This window comes from Nelumbo lutea, chromosome 2, assembly GCF_056320005.1.
Source record: "Nelumbo lutea isolate HS-2025 chromosome 2, American lotus-T2T, whole genome shotgun sequence".
Taxonomy (NCBI): domain Eukaryota; kingdom Viridiplantae; phylum Streptophyta; class Magnoliopsida; order Proteales; family Nelumbonaceae; genus Nelumbo; species Nelumbo lutea.
Window position 1 is genome coordinate 111,837,549 of NC_142685.1, and position 17,408 is coordinate 111,854,956.

Sequence of the window (17,408 nt, forward strand, 5' to 3'; positions counted from 1 at the left end):
GATAGACTCCTGTCTTTTATTGTCAAATGGAAAAATACCAGACTTCCATTTTCCAAATGTTGGAAAGCCTGAAAGATTATGCAAAAAGACTTACTGAACGGCCCTAGATTTTAGTAGGTCAACTGGCTGAGCTTCTCCTTTGTGCATGGGTGACTGGGTGTTAAATGGGTATACCCGTTTTTCCATATTTAGATAAATACTGATGGGAAAGTCCCCTACGGAATTTGATTAATTCTATTAAGCGGAGGAGAAGGGAACTTCTCTTGTATATGTGAATTTCAGTAAATTTTGTTGTTAAATATCATCCTTGTTTGATTCGAGATCACATCTGCGCCCTGTAGGCACATCTCAGCGTGCATTGGGAACATCTCCAAAATTGTTAGTGGGAGATGTTACCAGTACACGGTTGGGATGTGTAGGGCATTTATGGGTGCCCTTCGGGGGGCATAGATGTCAATTCGTTTGATTCTTTTGTTATGTATATAGCTTCGTTTATCTGTTTTGCTTCCTCTTAATTTCAGTCACTATCATTTGTTGAGCTTTTGACAGTTATGTTTTGAAGGAAAATTATCTTAAGCTTTCATTGAATTTTTGGATGCCTCAAATTATCTAAAATTCTGCAAGTTTTTACAATAGGAAAAACTATCCTAACCCATTGTCCACTAGATGTCATATCATCTATTTTTGTTCTACTGCTATGACCCTTTGATTTACTAGTAATTAAGTTTGTCCATTGCCCATAAGAATTTTTTCTTCATACTAATTATTTGAATTTTAGATACATCATAGTTAAGATAGAAATTGAAAATTAACAGAAGTAACAATATAAGTAAAATTAACTTTAAATGCTTGTTGTAAATGAGCACGTGCATTGCACGTGGGAATTTTAAATTAAAATAACACATTATTATTATTATTATTATTATTATTATTACTACTACTATTAATTTTTTGTGTTATATTTCTATCATAAACAAAAATAATTTTTATTTTAACAATTATGCTTATTTAATATGATGAATATAGAACATTAAAAATGTTTCCAAATGTTTTTGACAAAATTTTACACTTTTTCATTTTTTGTGTTGTATATTTTTTAAATATTTATTATTCAATTATGACATCATGAGTTTTTTTGAAAAGTTTGACCATTGACCCACCTTCAAAATAAGAAAATAGCTTCGCTTTCTGATTAGTTTTAAGTAATGTATTCCATCTACATTATATAAATAATTTCTAATGATGATACTTAATTTTTGTTTGACATAATTAATATATAATTTTTATATATATTTTTTATTATCCTTTACTTTTTTATTTTTTTTAAGATTTACTATTTAGCTATCATATCATCAACTAATCCATTTGATCCTAGCTACTAACCCACCACCCAAAAAGAAAAATAATTTGATTTTCATGTTGACATTAAATTTTGTATTACATTTCCATCATTAATAAAATTATTTCTTATGTATAATACTTATTTTTGTTCAATATAATGAATATATAATATTAAATATGTACCCAATATTTTATTTTTTATAAATATATAACACTAGATGTGTGTCCATTTTTTATTTTTATTTTTATGATTCTTTGTATTTTTTATTTTTAAAAGTTTTACTATTTGACTATGACATCATTTCATTTCTACGTTGATTTTAAATTTGGTATTCCATTTTCAACATTAATAAAAATACTTTTTACATTTAATACTTTCTTTTGTTTAATATAATGAATATATAATATTAGAGATATGCCCAATTATTTTTATTTTTTATTTGTATTATATATTTAATTTATTTTATTATTTAATTATGATATTATTTAATAACACATTTGACCCCATATGGTAGAATTGCTGACCCACCACCAAGAGGGAAGAAAATGGTTTTGATTTTAAATTTCTTTTTTAAAATATTTATTTTTGTATATTAAAATTAATGTTGTGGGTTTAATTAGTAGAATTTAATGATGGGAAAAATATATCTTAAATATAGAATATAATGAGGAAATATACCTTAGATATGAGATTTAATGAGTGAAAATTGGAAAATAGTTTTATTTCCAATTAGTTTCAAATTTTACATTCAATTTCCATCATTAATAAAATCATTTCTTTTTTATCATACTTATTTTTGTTAATATGCCGGATATATAATGTTAAAAAATTTCTTATTTTTTAATTTCTCTATTTTTTATATTTTATCTATTTTTAAAATTTTGTTATTTAATTGTGACAGCATGGATTGTCCCAATGCATGACAGGAATATACTATGAGATGTTGTGGGCCGCCCCCTTATGGGGCGTAGATGTGAACTCCTGGGACTCAATGTATGAGATGTCCATTCTTGATCATGTTGGAAGCATTGGTGTAACCATAAATTTTTTCCATTGGGATAATTAAATAAATTGTATCAAAACTATTAAAAGTAACAAAAATAATTTAAAATGTTCAAAATACAAATATAAAAAAAATCTTTGTATATTAATCACACTACTTCAACAAAAAATAATAAACGTAATTTTACTATTGTAATTGTATATCTTAAACAAGAAATCTAGATATAAAAAGGAATAATTAAAAACATATAGAATTATTTAGTTAACTACACATGTTTGATTCCCACTGCAACCCTATAAACATTCAGAAGGTCCAAAAACCACATCTTATCCACCCATACCCACCATTGACATCAATTCCAAACTGGCATCTACCCAAATGTATTTTTAACCTATAAATTCTGACAGTGGGGTTATTGGTCATTCTCTTGAATTAATACTTCATCTTTCTCAATTTATATAAAGTCTTCCATCAAATAATATTGAAACTCACATTAGAAATTTATATATTTGAAGAGGCTGTTTTTCAAAGCAATTCTTACCCAATGCAGAAAACACTTTTCTTTGTCTTAAAAAGCTAAAAAGGACACTTTTTTGACTTATTTTTGTTGGTAGGAGATTCGAGCTATAATAAATATTTGAAGGAGTTCAGATTTGCTCCTGACATAGAATGTGTCTAACACCCACCGCATATCACTTGCCAGTCAAAACGTTACCATTATCTCAAGAAGAAGATGTTTCCCAATGCAAAAGCTGCATCGTGTTGTGAGGTTATTGTGGGTTGCCCTCTCTAAGGAAGCCAAATTCAATTGAAAAATAGAGATTGAGATGGTTGAGGCACGTGCATTGAAAAGCTGCAGCACCTTAAAAGAAAGTGACGTTAGATCTGTTCGCTAATACAGTGATATTTTTTTAAAGTAATTCATACCAAATGCTAACAATTAAATGAAATGGATGATAAAATCTATTGTATGGGCGTTAAAACAGTTGCGAAATAGGTAGACGAATTTCAAAAATTTTCTACCTGCCTTTTTTAACTGGGAATCGCATTCCCTAATTTTAGAATCAAAATTCAATGATTATATTTGAACTAAAACCGAACTAGATTTGAACGAAAAAGTGAAGGGGGAATTATACCTGAACCAGAGAAAAATTTCTCCCAAAGTTGGTGTTCACGCCCAAAGAAGGAACCAAGATCTTCTCCTGTTGAAAATGACACAACAACTGTAAAAAAGAACCAGCATGGTGTGCCATACACACTGAATATTTCACAAGAATCCTTTGGATGACAATGGGCACCAAACCAAATCAACCTTTCAATAAAGGCTGATATAAAAACTCTTCTTGATCTTTCTTTGACGGAGAAAATGAACTGTGACAGATGGATGGCGGCTGCAACAGGAGGAAGCTAGAGAAATAGATGGAGAACTACTTTTCTTTTCTCTATGGTTTCTGAGATCTTTATCTCACAAACTGTAGAGTGTGTTCTGTCTCCCTAGGGTTCGAATTCATGTAATTCGAATAGGGTTTTTTCTAGTTGCTTAATGATTAAGAAATGGTTTTCTGATCATATCAGGAGTTGCCTTTATCCAAATCTGTATTTGGATTAGAACTCTTCTTAATCATATTTGTAGATTAGATAAGCTTTTAGGCTCATCCTAATCTCAGATCCGCCCCTTAATAATGACTGATCAAATAAGGCCAGTTCGAAATGGGCTTTAGGCCCAATGAGGTTATGTACTCAAAAGTTTTCCAAACTACTGCCCAGTTGGGCTTCTTTGTATGGCGTGGGACCCAAGCATTGATTTACACACCAACCACATGGGTTCGGCCCAGCTTCTGTTACAAAGTCTGGCCGAATTCACTGGAGAGCCCAATAAACCCTTTGATCCCATCATATGGACTCTATGGGCCCAATACTTACATTAAGTGGTTCCTGGACCAAACCATCTTATAAAAACACAGGGACTGTGGGCAAATACAAGATTAACCCATCAGGTATCATCCCAAATGGCCTTACATTTAACCTCTCAGCCCATAATGATTAAGCACTGCTCGACAAGAGAGGACCTCTCTCGGCTGCAAGGAACAGTGCTGCACTCTCTACTTACATGGATCCCGGGAAATAAAACCATTTGTAAACATTTTGAAACCATACTTATCTATATATCATATATATAAATTTTGCAAAACAAAAATTTCAACGATTGAAATCAACTGCAGACAGTTTAGTTTCCATCAGAGAGAGTGCATCCACGATCATTACCTTTGTCCGACAAAGGGGCTGATCCCGTCACTATGATCACCCACTCAGATGAATTCTCAGATTGTCCCAACATACCCAAGTTTTAACCCTCGCTAAGGATATCACTGATTGACATATCAAAGATAACACAATCCAACACTTAGTACAGTACCATAATCCGGTATAAGGGTCAAGTGTAACTTTTCAGTTTTGATCATCAATTTTCATGGTATAGGGTAATACTAAAAATCTGATCCGATTTAAGGATTCAATTAATCCTACATTACGTGCCTTGGGTCTCACTCTGGCGATTGAGACAAACCACCATAACAATTGGTAATACACTAGTATCAGCTTTGATAAGATAAATCTCCCAAAGCATTTGAGACAAGCCACCCCAACAATTGGTAATACACGAGTATCACCAACTTTAGGATATTACATAGAAATATAAGACACAACATGAATCAATTTCGTTTCACACGGTAGAAAGCTCAAAACCAAAAGCTTATCCAAACAGATTAACCACTTCGACCGTAATCAAAATGGACCTCCGTAGAGAAGGAAAATGGTAAAACGCATTAGTCCTTGAAACAGCTAGCAAGTAGCAACATCAAGAAGGGAAAGAGTACGATACTACTATTACATTACATTACAGTACAACAAAACCATCTGGACCGTCCGATCGCAGGGGAACGGACCTTCCCTCCCTCCTTCATGTGGCCTGTGCCGCGATCTTCGAGGCCTCAAGATCCGCAGCTTTCTTGAGGAAGCTGTTACCGTCATCTTCGAGGGCCATCTGAATCGGCGATTCACCGAGGCCGTCGGCGATGGCCAGCATGATCTTCTTCATCTCGGTCCTAAATTCGTCGAGATCGACGGCGCCACTGTTGTCGCAGTCGAACTTGTCGAAGATGGAGTCGTAGAGCTTGGTGAGCTCGTCGGGCGGGGTGGCGACGTCGATGCCGAAGTGGGATTCGATCAGGCGGAACGACTCGAAGGCCTTGCGGAGCTCGGAGCGCGAGAGCACACCGTCGCTGTTCAGGTCCAGACTCGCGAACCGTTCCTCCACGCTCTTCTTGAACGCTTCCTCATCTTCCACGAAGGCTCGAACCGTCGATCCGTCTATTATCACGATTCCCATTTCTCTCTCTTTTCTCAGGTATAATCACTTTTGAGTCTGCTTCTGACTTATCTCTCTCACTCACTCAACTCACTGAGAACTGAAGCCAGCGAACCGAAGTAGTTTATCTTTTAAAAGATCGGGATAGTGAAAATTACGGGAATGACCACGTCTTTTCCTTGAAATTTATTATTTTGTGGGCTTTGATTGGGTTATTTTGGTCTGTCGCTATTTGCAAATGTGTTTTTTATTTGTGCTTAGTTGCTTACGTTGCAATTGGTTTTGATTGGGTTTGGCGGTGATCGGTGACCATTTAAAGCGCGTGAGAATTGATACGGGACACGTGGAAGCGCGTATTTACTCAATCGGTGGCTCGGTAGACGGTAGTGTGTACTACGAGAACAGAACGACGATTTGGGATCTGCTCCTGCCTGTGAGGTCGGTATGAGGTGCGCTGTGAGCTGATCCTGACTCCAAATCAACTGCTTTGATTGGAGTAGTGAACAGAACGACGATTTTGATGCATTGCTGTGAGTAATTCGGATCTCCTACCCACACATCAATTGAATTCATTTTTCGCGTGCAGTTGATCCGATCAATCATGCTATCATTCATTGGGAGATATTCCTGATGCACAACAGGAGATTCGAGCACTGTTTGACTGTCTTATATATCATTTTATCTCATTCAAGGCGGGCCAAATCAATCAATTAAGAATCAAATCCATACCTATCCACATAATACTATAATTGTATATTGATAACATCTTCCTATAAGTAATAATATGCAAACATAAGAGATATCTTGAACGTATAAACCGACTTTGAGCAAATGGGTAGGTTTTATCTACAACTGAGCGGAACCAACCTCAAATGGGGCTTGAATTGGTGCTACCCATTCTATTATAAAGTAGGGTTTGGTTTCAAATTCTTGGAACCAACCTTAATCCAACCAGTCCAAGGACTAGGGGTTCACCTAATCTCATGAATTGATATTGGAGTCAAAGTTGTTTTGAAATAAATCCCAAAATACTTTTGAGGATGTGAAGATTTGAACCCAAACACCCATGGTATGCAAAGGTCATGGTCTCACTTGACCATTGAGTTATTTAAGTCATTCGATCTTTTTTTTTTTTAAATGTTTGGATGTGTATAATATGTAATGTAAATGGTAATGTTTAGAAAATTTAAATTATAATGATAAGTTTTGAACCACATATAAATATATTATAATAATTTCCATATTAAATTTGTCACTTTAATCAGTAAAAATAGTATAAGTTTTAAACTATATATTGTATTTATTGAAAATAGTTTTTAAAGAGCATATTTCATTTTTTTTGAAGGGAGAGAGTAAAGAAAGAACAAGTTCCATAGGGTAGATCCTGGAATCACCGCTAGAAGCACCAAGGCTAGAACCAACCCTAGAACTGACTTTTAGAGTGTAGGTTCTGGTTCCAAAAATCCAGAACCGATCTCTATAGAGTAGGCTCCAGATTCTACCATGAAAGCAAATCGAATTGACCCATGCTCAACCCTAGTAGGTCAAAAGTTCAAGGGTTCAATTGCTTATATCGAACATGTTTTGACCAAATCAAGATTTTTTTTTACAAAATAGTGGGTTTTCAGAAACCAATAATTATAAATAGGTCGAAGTCATGATTTGGACGGTTCAATCATCCAAGTCAATGACGAGTTGAAAACATTGAATAAAACATCATAAAAATTATAATTCATTTATATTTCATTTGAAAATAATAAAAATTCATCATCCATAGTAAAAATAATTTAGTAAATTATTTATATAAAATAAAATTAATTATTAACTTTTATTATTAATAAATTTTTAATATTATAAAAAATAATCAATTAATAAAAAGTAATAAAATAAATTAAAAACTTATATCCATTTAAAATTCACTTAAAATTAATATAAAAATAATACAAATTATCTAACAATTATTAGATTATAACTAATTTCTACTGTTTTAAAACCAACTTAAATTCCTCTAAAACGTAAAAGGACAACATAACAGATTAAAGTTAGTAAGGATTAATATAAAATGAATAAAATTTTATTAATTTTAAATATTGGTTAATTAATTTAATAGAAATTTAAATTCCGTTTAAAATCAGGAGAATTATAAGAACCTCCTTGGGTTTTCCAATAATCATATGAACCTCCCTTGTGTTTTGACCTTAACAAAAACCTCCCCTATTGTTTTGAAAAAAAGGTGCAAACACCTACCTTGTGTCAGCATTCCAAATGGAAAATGCTGATGTAATTTATTAAGCATTTTAAAATATCATCCTTAGCCAACTTCATGAAATATAAATTTGCTAAAATACCTTGAAACAAAAAGATTTGCTTCCTTCTATACTTCAGTTCAGTCATTTTAACCTTATTTTGTCCAAGAAAAGTAGAGAGGATTACTCTTTGAAAATTGTCAGGTAAAATAAATTAGTGGAGGGTGAAAATGAAACTTTAAATAGTATATAAAAACGCCTTAATAACATAAAGATATTTTGGTAACTTTGGCATCTTTGTTGTTGGAAAGCTAACACTAAACAGGTATTTACACTTTTTTCAAAACTATAAAGAAGGTTTTTGTTAGGATCAAAACTGGGTGGTTTATAGAATTGTTATAAGAGAAGTTTTTTTTTAATAATTTTAACTAGAAATTAATTAAAAAATAATAACAAATCAATAAAGAAAAAAATTAATAAAAATAAAATTAAGACAAAAAATAATTATCTAAAACATAAGAAAATGACCACTCACAGAAGTAAAAGTCAACTTGGATTGTGTTTGAAAAAATAATGATTGAATTGGACATAGATGTCCACTTTAGATGTCATATATAGTGCTCGTTCCTCCATTTCTTTATTCCTTCAAGGGTTTACCATTTTCTCCAACCTCCACCACTACCCCCTCCCTCTCTCATTCGTAATAGTTGACACAAAGTTTTCAGAGGAAACTCCATGAAAACTCTCTTATTTTTAATAAAATTTCATAAAAATCAAACGCCCAAGGAATCGCCGACAAAGCTTTGATGCTTTCCAGAACCCCATTTACTCAAAAGACGACCCAAAACCCCAGATTACACAGACCACAAGAACCCTCTATTCAGTCGATATCTACAAGTCTAACATAGGTCGTACTCAGAGTTATCTTGCTCCACCTATTTCCACTCTCTATGTTTACGTCTTAGTCTTTGGTCCTTTCAGTAGTATTTCTGCTCTTTGGACAACACCATCGATGTAGGTGATGGTGCGCAATTTGATAGCTCTTAGTTGGATGGCAGTTTGAACGTTGATTGCCTATCTGGTGGGTCAAATTGCAAGACAGGAAAGATTAGAGAATTCGAGGTGATTAATCAGGCGTGGTCACTCTGATGTTTAAGTCAGTAATTGGTTATATGCGAGCTGAAAGCTTGTAAGTATGAGAGCTAATGAGCAAATAATCTCGCGTACTTGGGTCTCAGGGGCTGATGCCCTTATACAGATGGGCTACTGTGAGTCTCACGAAACACATCCGAGATCCTTGTCTCACGTTGTTAGGAATCCGTTCTGCCCCAGGAGGTGGATAACATGCTAACTAATAAGGCCTTTCATATCCGTACGATTGGGGCAGTATGAGGATAAGACCTATGGTCATGTGGTGTGATCCTGAAGAGCTCGGAGACGGCTGGTGCTTCTAGAAGTCTAGTACGTTTCACCTTGGTAGGTTGGGCAATCTCAAGCTACTCGGACCTCGGTCATTGTCGAGGTGCCTGAGACACCCGAGGTGGCCTAACCCACTGAGGTGGTTGGTGGTGCTGAGATGGCAGTAAGAGCAGAATCATAGTCTGGTCAGTAGGTCGTGTCTATGTGTCCTCTGCTTACTAGGTCGGGCCAAATCACCCCTCATCAATTGCTCCCCACTCCCTGTGTCGGGGTCCTGACCCGATGCGGGGAGGTCATGATGAACTCAGGTGGGTTTGGCCTGGTTTCCTTTCTGGTCGAGGTCTAATCCTACGGTTTGATCGTGTTGACCTGGTCGGATCGACCATAAATCCAGATCGTGTATCGGGAACATGAGGATGTCACACGGATTACAAACCCTGCGGACGTCAAAACACGCGCTAATCGATTTCAGCCTCAGGAGCTGTGCAGCTGGTTTTGATGAGAACCATCGGATCGAACAGATCTCAGCTATCCAAGATTGACTATCCAGGCTATAAATAGGGGCCTTTGGGTCCCATTCACCTTGTCCATTTTGAATCTACGATTTGGAGCTTGTGCGCTAATCCAAGTTGATGGCTTTCATTTCATTCTGAGGTTGTTCCTTCTTCTCCTTTTAGGTAAGCGACTTTCGTTCCTTATCCGTTTCTTTTCCTTCAGTTCACGATGTCTAGCGTTAGCACTGGTAGCTTGCTTGATGCAAGTAGCGAGTCCATTGGGGCCGAGGTGGAAACCTCGTGCAACTCGTGCATGAAGCTCAGTAAGGGGGAAGCAATTTGTGCCCCGAGGTCTAGCGAGTCGATCGGAGTAGGCATCCATGAAGCTTAGCAACTTGTGCCCCGAGGTAGCATCTACCAGGCGATCTATTCTAGGAAAGGGGAAGCAATCCTTTGGACAGGCTCTGTTGAGGTCGGTGTAATCGACACACATGCACCACTTTCCGTTAACTTTCTCCACAAGCACAGGGTTGGGCACCTAGCTCGGGTATTGGACCTCTTTAACGAAGTCTATTGCAAGGAGTTTCTCAACCTCCTCATCTACCCTCTACCGCTTCAGGGTGAGGTTGCTTTTTCTTTGTCTAACTGGCTTGACTAAGGGGTCCACATTAAGTTTGTGAGTTATTATACTAGGGTCAATATCGGGCATTTCTGCTACCGACCAAGCAAATACATCTAAATTACTAAGTAAAAAACTTACCAGTTGCAACCTAAGTGGTTCATTTAGATGAACGCCGATCTGGAGGGTCTTCGTCTGCATGGCATCCGAGACTGGAACCTGGACTGTCTCCTTCATTGGGGCAGCTCAATCCTCTATGTGCTCGGGGGGTGGTTCTAGTTCGATGTCATCTGCTAACATTGCCTTGCCCTTCAAAGCGACTACGTAGCACTTGTGTGACTCAAGCTGATCGCTTTGTACTATCCCTACTCCGTAGCTCGTCGAAAATTTCATTGACAAGTAGTAGGTTGACACCACCGCACGTAGGGCATGCAAGATGGGTCAACCTAAAATCGCGTTGCAGGGGGACGGAGTCGCGACCACTAGGAATGTATGCTCAAAGCGTACTGAGTTGGGCCATTCTCATTGCTCCTGCTGCTACTAGAATTGTAATTCGGCCAGGGGGTTTCACTACGTCTCCATTGAACCCAACTAGGGGGGTATCTGCTGGCTTCAAATCCTTCTGCTCCAATTGTAACTTGTCAAACACCTCCAGAAACATGATATCCTCTGAACTTCCAGAATCCACTAATATCCGCTTCACCTTGAAGTCATTGATTATTAGCTTGACCACGAAGGCGTTGTCATGTGTACACTGAATTCCGCGTGCATCACTTTTGGTGAAATAGATCGGCTCCTCCACCCGAGGTCACTTTGGTAGGTTCTCTTCTTCTTACTTCAGCTCCTGGATTTCTGCCTTGCTTGTTGTTGTTCTGCACCTTGAAACAATAGACCCACCGGTGATCATGTTGACCACCCCGCAGATCGGCCTGTCTTCTGGTGGCGGCGGTTGTTGAGATGGTTGTTGGTTATTCCTCCTGCTTGGCTCCGGAGCATCTCTTCGTTGGCCGGCTTGTCGGTCTACTGCTTCCCTGTCTTCATGCTTGATGAAGTGATTTAGATATCTGCGGCGGATCAACTCCTTAATCTCGTCCTTGAGGTTGCGACAACCTTCTGTACTGTACCCGATGTCATGGTGGAAATGGCAGTACACATTAGGGTTTTTGGCCGTCGGCTCTCCTTGCATCCTTGGCGACCACTTGACATAGCTAGTCTCCTTGATTGCCATAAGGATTTTACCCCTCTTTTCATTTAGGTGGTGTAGCTGGACCTTTGAATTAGAGGGGTCCTAGATCGCCGACTTGACCTAGAATACCGAGGTGGTAACTTTCTCAGTGATTTACTTTGCTTTGGCGACTTGCTCTTACATTGCTGGTGCTTGCTGCTGCTGGTACCTTCATCTTCCCGCTTTCTCTTTTTGCCTTGTTGTATTTCTAATTGGGAACCAAGGGCTTCCTTCGCCTAAATGAACTTGTCGGCGTCATCGAGGAAGTTCTCCATTGTCTTCGGAGGGTTCAACCTGAGGCGCCAATGAAACTCAACATGTCAAACTCCCTTCTGGGCCACACTAAGCTGCACGACTCAGTTGAGGTTGGGAATTTGCAGACATTCTGCATTAAACCTCGTGATATAACTGTGGATTAACTCGTTCTCCCATTGTATCACGTTTAGAAGGCTCTCTGCAAACTTTGGGCACTTCTTACTTGTGATGAAATGGGCGATGAACAGTGTCTAGCTCTTGACCGAGCCTGGCTATAAGTTTTTGTACCATGTCCTAGTTGTACCTCTAAATGTTGTGGAGAACACAATATATAAGCTTGGCTCATCTGCTCTAGTGAGTAACATCAGGGACTAGAAACTATTGACGTGGTCATTCGGGTCGGTGTTCCAGTCATATGTCTCCAATGCAGGTGTCTTGAAGCCTTTTGGCCTTGGGGTCGAGAGGATTTCTGGTGCTAGGGGGTAGGGCCGACTCAACAAAATTGGAGCCGACTGTGTAGCTACCGAGCTCACTTCCTCCCTTGACTTGTCTACTGCTTCCGATGGACTGCTCTTTGCTGAAGTGCAACATGCCTTGTGCCGGCGTTGCTTCTTAGCGGCCTCGTTGTTGGTTTTATTCACCTTGGTATTGTCTAGCACTTCATTCCTAGTGTGCTCCCGCTCTTAAACGTTGTCATGAGGGTATGGCTGGTCTCTGTTGCTAGCATTCTCACGAACGCAAGCTGGCTGTTGACTGTTGTCATGCCTCTCACCTCGGGCTGCTGGTTGCTGACTTGATTCTTACGGCTCTTACACTGCGAGTGTTGCTATTGATTGGTTTTGCATTGGTGGCTGCTTTGGGGCCGATCCTTCTGGTTTACCACTTGAGGAGGTGGTGGAGTGTGCCGACCCGCTACTGGATCCCGAGGTGGGGTCCGACCCCGATGAGGGGCTGGGACCCGAGATGTCCCTACACCTCGGGGAGGAGATCGGCGCATGTTTTGTTGGTTTTGATTTTGATTCAGGTTTTGGTTCGGTTGGAGTGGTGGGAACTGCTGTTGATAAAAGTAATATTGCTGGTACTGTTGGAACTAATGGATCTATTGCATTTGAAGTTGCATGACCCGAACACTTTGCCCCAACTCATGGAACTACTACTCACCAACCCTGGGATGAACCACAGAGGGCTCTGCGATCGAGATGGCGACACTCACATGAGGTAGGGGAACGTTGAGGGGCTGCGTGCTGAATGCTTGGCATTGTGTCGTTAGAACTCCTGAGATAGTGGGAGGGATGGTGATCTACTTGATTTTCACCAAGGAGAATTCAAGGTTGTACGGGATTTGCTTCTGCCTTGCAATAGCAGTCATCTTGACGCTCTTTCCGGTGTTTCTTGGTGATGCCGTTGATGAGATGCTGGTAGTGTGGTTAAGGTAGAAAACTTGACTTTCTTGTCACGTTTCCCACAGACGAAGCCAATTGATGGTGCGCGATCTGGTCTCTCTTAGATGGATGGCATCTCGGACGTCGGTTGCCTAGTTGGTGGGTCGAATTGCAAGACAGAAAGGATTAGAGAACCCGGGGTGGCTAACCCGGCGTAGTCACTCCGATACTTAAGTTATTAACTGGTTGTATGCGAGCTGAAAGCTTGTAAGTATGAGAGCTAGTGAGCAAATAATCGTGTGTACTTGGGTCTTAGGGGCTGATGCCCTTATATAGATGGGTTGTTGTGGGTCTCACGAAACACCTCCGCTCGGCTCGCGTTGTTAGGAGTCCATTCTTCCCCGGGAGGTGGATAGCGTGTTAGCCGATAAGGCCTATCGTATTCATTCAATTTGGGTGAGATGAGGATAAGACCTACGACATCCTAAAGAGCTTAGAAACGGCTAACGCTTCTAGAAGTTTGGTACGTCTCACCTCGATAGATTGGGCCATCCTGAGCTACTTGAACCTCGGTCATTGCCGAGGTGCCTGAGACACCCATAGTGGCTGGTGGTGCTGAGATGGCAACAAAAGCAGAATCATAATCTAATCAGCAGGCTGTGTCCACGTGTCTAGGTCATGCCAAATCACCCCTCATCAGTAGGTAAAGCAGCTGTGGCCTTTAGGATAATGATTTCCATTGTAAGATGTGGTTGAAGTGGGTCTCCAAGAGCTACCGTGGCTGGGACCACCGATGTATTGGCTTTGGCTTGGGCGGTGTTAAAGCATATTAAGTCACCGCCGATGAAAACCCTTAATTTGCTGAAAGAAGGGTTCTCATTTTCTAACGGAAATAAAATTTTGATGGTAAGCATAAGAAAAGAAATGGAATTGGGATCTTCTCTTGCCTCACACCAACCTCACACCACATCCCACCCTGGATTGCGAGATGTTCCGATGTGCGGTCCGGGCATGCTGTGATGAAGGGTTCTCATTTTCATATACAAACATGGTCGCTACAGATTCTATTTCCCTTCACAGAACACCTGGTGGGCGTGAAAAAGATAATTCAGCCATAGAAAGAAGGACACGTAAAGCTAAGGTGATAGGAATTAAAACCATTATAAATTAGATGGGAGGGATAGCCTTTTTGGCCGGAGTTGTGAAGCAGAGAGAAGAGAAAAATGAGTCCTTGGCTACAACGATTGTGGCCGGACGACCGACAAGGCATCTTCCTTGGTACCCTCCCTTTGTCTCTCATCTTCCTCCTTTCCTCCATCTTTCTCTTTCTGTTCAGTTTAGGTTACCGAAGTCGAATCAAGAGTCACAACCTACCACCTTCTCCATTTCGGCTTCCGGTCATAGGGAACCTCCACCAACTGGGTTCGACCTCGCACCGTGATCTTCACTCCCTCGCACAACGCCATGGCGCACTTATGCTTCTTCATCTGGGCAACTCACCAACCCTAGTGGTGTCGTCGGCCGACACAGCTCGAGAGATCATGAAAACACATGATCTCATCTTCTCCAGCAGACCCAAGAGGAGCAACAGTTGGCGTCTTGTGTACAATCACAAGGATGTTGCACTTGCACCTTACGGCGAGTACTGGCGTCAGATCCGTAGAATCTGTGTTCTCCAGCTTCTTAGCGTGAAGAGGGTTCAATCATTTCAACCGGTGAGAGAGCAAGAGACAGCTCTTTTAATCGAGAACATCCAACGCTCCTGTTCCTCCTCACCTTCTTCCTCGGCTTTGGTCAACCTGAGCGATGCGCTGGTTTCTCTCACGAACGATGTAATCTGCAGGGTTGCCTTCGGAAGGAAATACAGTGGAGGCGGGGAGGGTTCGAAGAATTTTAAGCAGATGTTGAGAGAATTAATGTATCTATTGGGAGTTTTCAACGTCGGACACTTCATCCCATGGCTTGCTTGGGTGGATTACATTAGTGGTTTGAATGCAAGAGCGGAAAAGTGCTTCAGAGAAATGGATTGTTTTCTGGAACAAGTAATTGAAGAACATATTCATCAAGGCAATAAGACTGGTGGTGGTGAAGAAGACTTGGTAGACGTTTTGCTTGCGATAGCCAAGGATAAGACGATTGGTATTCCTATTGAGAGAGACAACATCAAAGCTATCATACTGGTAAGCAGAATAATTAAAAACTCTTCTTTTGGCTTCCATCTGCAACTTTTTTTCTTTTCAACTGATGAAATATATATTTCAACAATCATCTTTTGCCCTTTACAGCGAATTTTTTTTTCTCTTTTATACCTTTGAAAATCAACTGATGTAAACATAGTTTGGGAATCGGGTCTTGGCTCGGTTCACTTGCTGAGTTGAGTAGAAATTATCTCTTTGTCAACCAGTCTATTTAAGAATTTAATTAAATTTAACCACACAGTATGGATCACTAGCCATGGTATACTTGCGAGTATTGTTGTTGAATTTACACCAGGAATTAGATAACATAAAGAAACTTTTTTACCTACATGCTATGCCGTGTCTCATAACACTTCAGGCTATATTTGGATAGGAAACAAGGGAGGAACGTAACTGAAAATTAAGGAATTTATTACTATCAATCTAAACCCAGGGCAACAGTTTCAACAGTAGGGAGTTCAACCTACCATTGTAATGTTACTATAAATTAATTCATCGTGTTTAATAACTCATACTCATGGATTCTCATTAATTTCTTTTATCTCGTTTCCATTGTAGGACATGTTTGTCGCAGGAGCTGACACTACACATACAGCCATGGAATGGGCAATGGCGGAGCTCTTAAGACATCCAGAAGTGATGAAGGAATTGCAGGAAGAGGTGAGAAATACGAGTAGTGGCAAACCCTATGTTACAGAGGAGGAAGTAGAGAAAATGCAATACTTGAAGTTGGTTATAAAGGAGACCCTAAGACTACATCCTCCAATTCCTTTGTTGGTACCAAGAGAATCGACCCAAGATGTCAAGATAGAAGGATACAACATTCCAGCCAAAACAGTGGTGTTTATCAATGCTTGGGCAATTGGAAGAGATCCTGCATCATGGGAAGAACCAGAGAAATTTCAACCAAAGAGGTTCCTGACTTCTGCTAGTAACCTAAATATTGACTTCAAAGGAAATGATTTCCGGTTAATTCCCTTTGGAGCAGGCAGGAGGGAATGTCCAGGAATTCAGTTTGCAATGGCTGCCAATGAACTTGTACTAGCTAATCTTCTGCACAAATTTGATTGGAAATTACCTGGTGGATCCAGCGGAGAGGATTTAGATATGACAGAAGGTTCAGGGACCACAGCTCACAAGAAGCACCCACTCGTTGCAGTTGCAATTCCTCACCAATGTCAAATATGAATTACGTAGTCCACATGTAAAACAAAAGCAACAGATGTATGTAGAGAGAGAGAGAGAGAGAGAGAGGGGGGGGGGGTTGTAAGGATAAGGTTAATGTATACCCCGTCCTGTATATTGATGTTACTGGTTAAATAAAACAGTTCTAATTATATTACTACCCATAATAAATAATTATAGTGGGCCCCATTTTGGTTTAGGACTTTCAACGGGTCAAGTCTCGGTATAACCAGTTTTGAGCGAATTATTTAATGGAAATAAAATCACAGACTTGATTATATTCAAATAATAACTTAAAATAATACTAAATTATTTTTATGAAGTTAAATATTTTTAATTAATATTATCTTATTTACTATCTATCAAATTTACTATTTCAAACATAAAACAAGAAAAAATTACAAGAAAGTTAAAAAAATTATATATTTCCATAAAATAATTAGTTCTAGGTCTAAATATATTTTGGATAGGTAAGAACAAAAACCGACCTTATTATTAATCAAGACAAAAATCATGGAGCAATAACTGTTATAATTATGTTTAATCAATTTAGGTCCATCGGGTAGACCCAACCCATTGGTTTAGCCATAGAAAATTTTATTAAACAAATTAATTTTTATATAATAATTTATTAAGTTGAATAAAATAAATAATTGAATAGAAAATTTTATTA

General features: G+C 38.9%; 2 protein-coding genes across 2 annotated transcripts; one reads left to right on the forward strand and one right to left on the reverse strand.

Moving 5' to 3' along the window:
• Positions 1-5,038: 5,038 nt before the first annotated feature.
• Positions 5,039-5,812, reverse strand: LOC148872824 (uncharacterized). Its single transcript, XM_088972000.1, has one exon. It carries the CDS (start codon positions 5,731-5,733, stop codon positions 5,305-5,307), a length of 429 nt encoding a protein of 142 aa, XP_088828126.1. The 5' UTR covers positions 5,734-5,812; the 3' UTR covers positions 5,039-5,304.
• Positions 5,813-14,537: 8,725 nt separating this feature from the next.
• Positions 14,538-16,909, forward strand: LOC148872825 (cytochrome P450 736A117-like). The gene is made up of 2 exons (XM_088968594.1): positions 14,538-15,532; positions 16,109-16,909. Exons 1-2 carry the CDS (start codon positions 14,576-14,578, stop codon positions 16,736-16,738), a joined length of 1,587 nt encoding a protein of 528 aa, XP_088824720.1. The 5' UTR covers positions 14,538-14,575; the 3' UTR covers positions 16,739-16,909.
• Positions 16,910-17,408: the final 499 nt, after the last annotated feature.

What these genes read in the sequence shown, in the direction of transcription:
- LOC148872824 (XM_088972000.1), bottom strand. Translation starts at nt 5,733, where the DNA reads ATGGGAATCGTGATAATAGACGGATCGACGGTTCGAGCCTTCGTGGAA.
- LOC148872825 (XM_088968594.1), top strand. Translation starts at nt 14,576, where the DNA reads ATGAGTCCTTGGCTACAACGATTGTGGCCGGACGACCGACAAGGCATC. An exon ending in ACATCAAAGCTATCATACTG is followed by an intron (nt 15,533 to 16,108) that starts GTAAGCAGAATA and finishes TTTCCATTGTAG; the next exon opens with GACATGTTTGTCGCAGGAGC.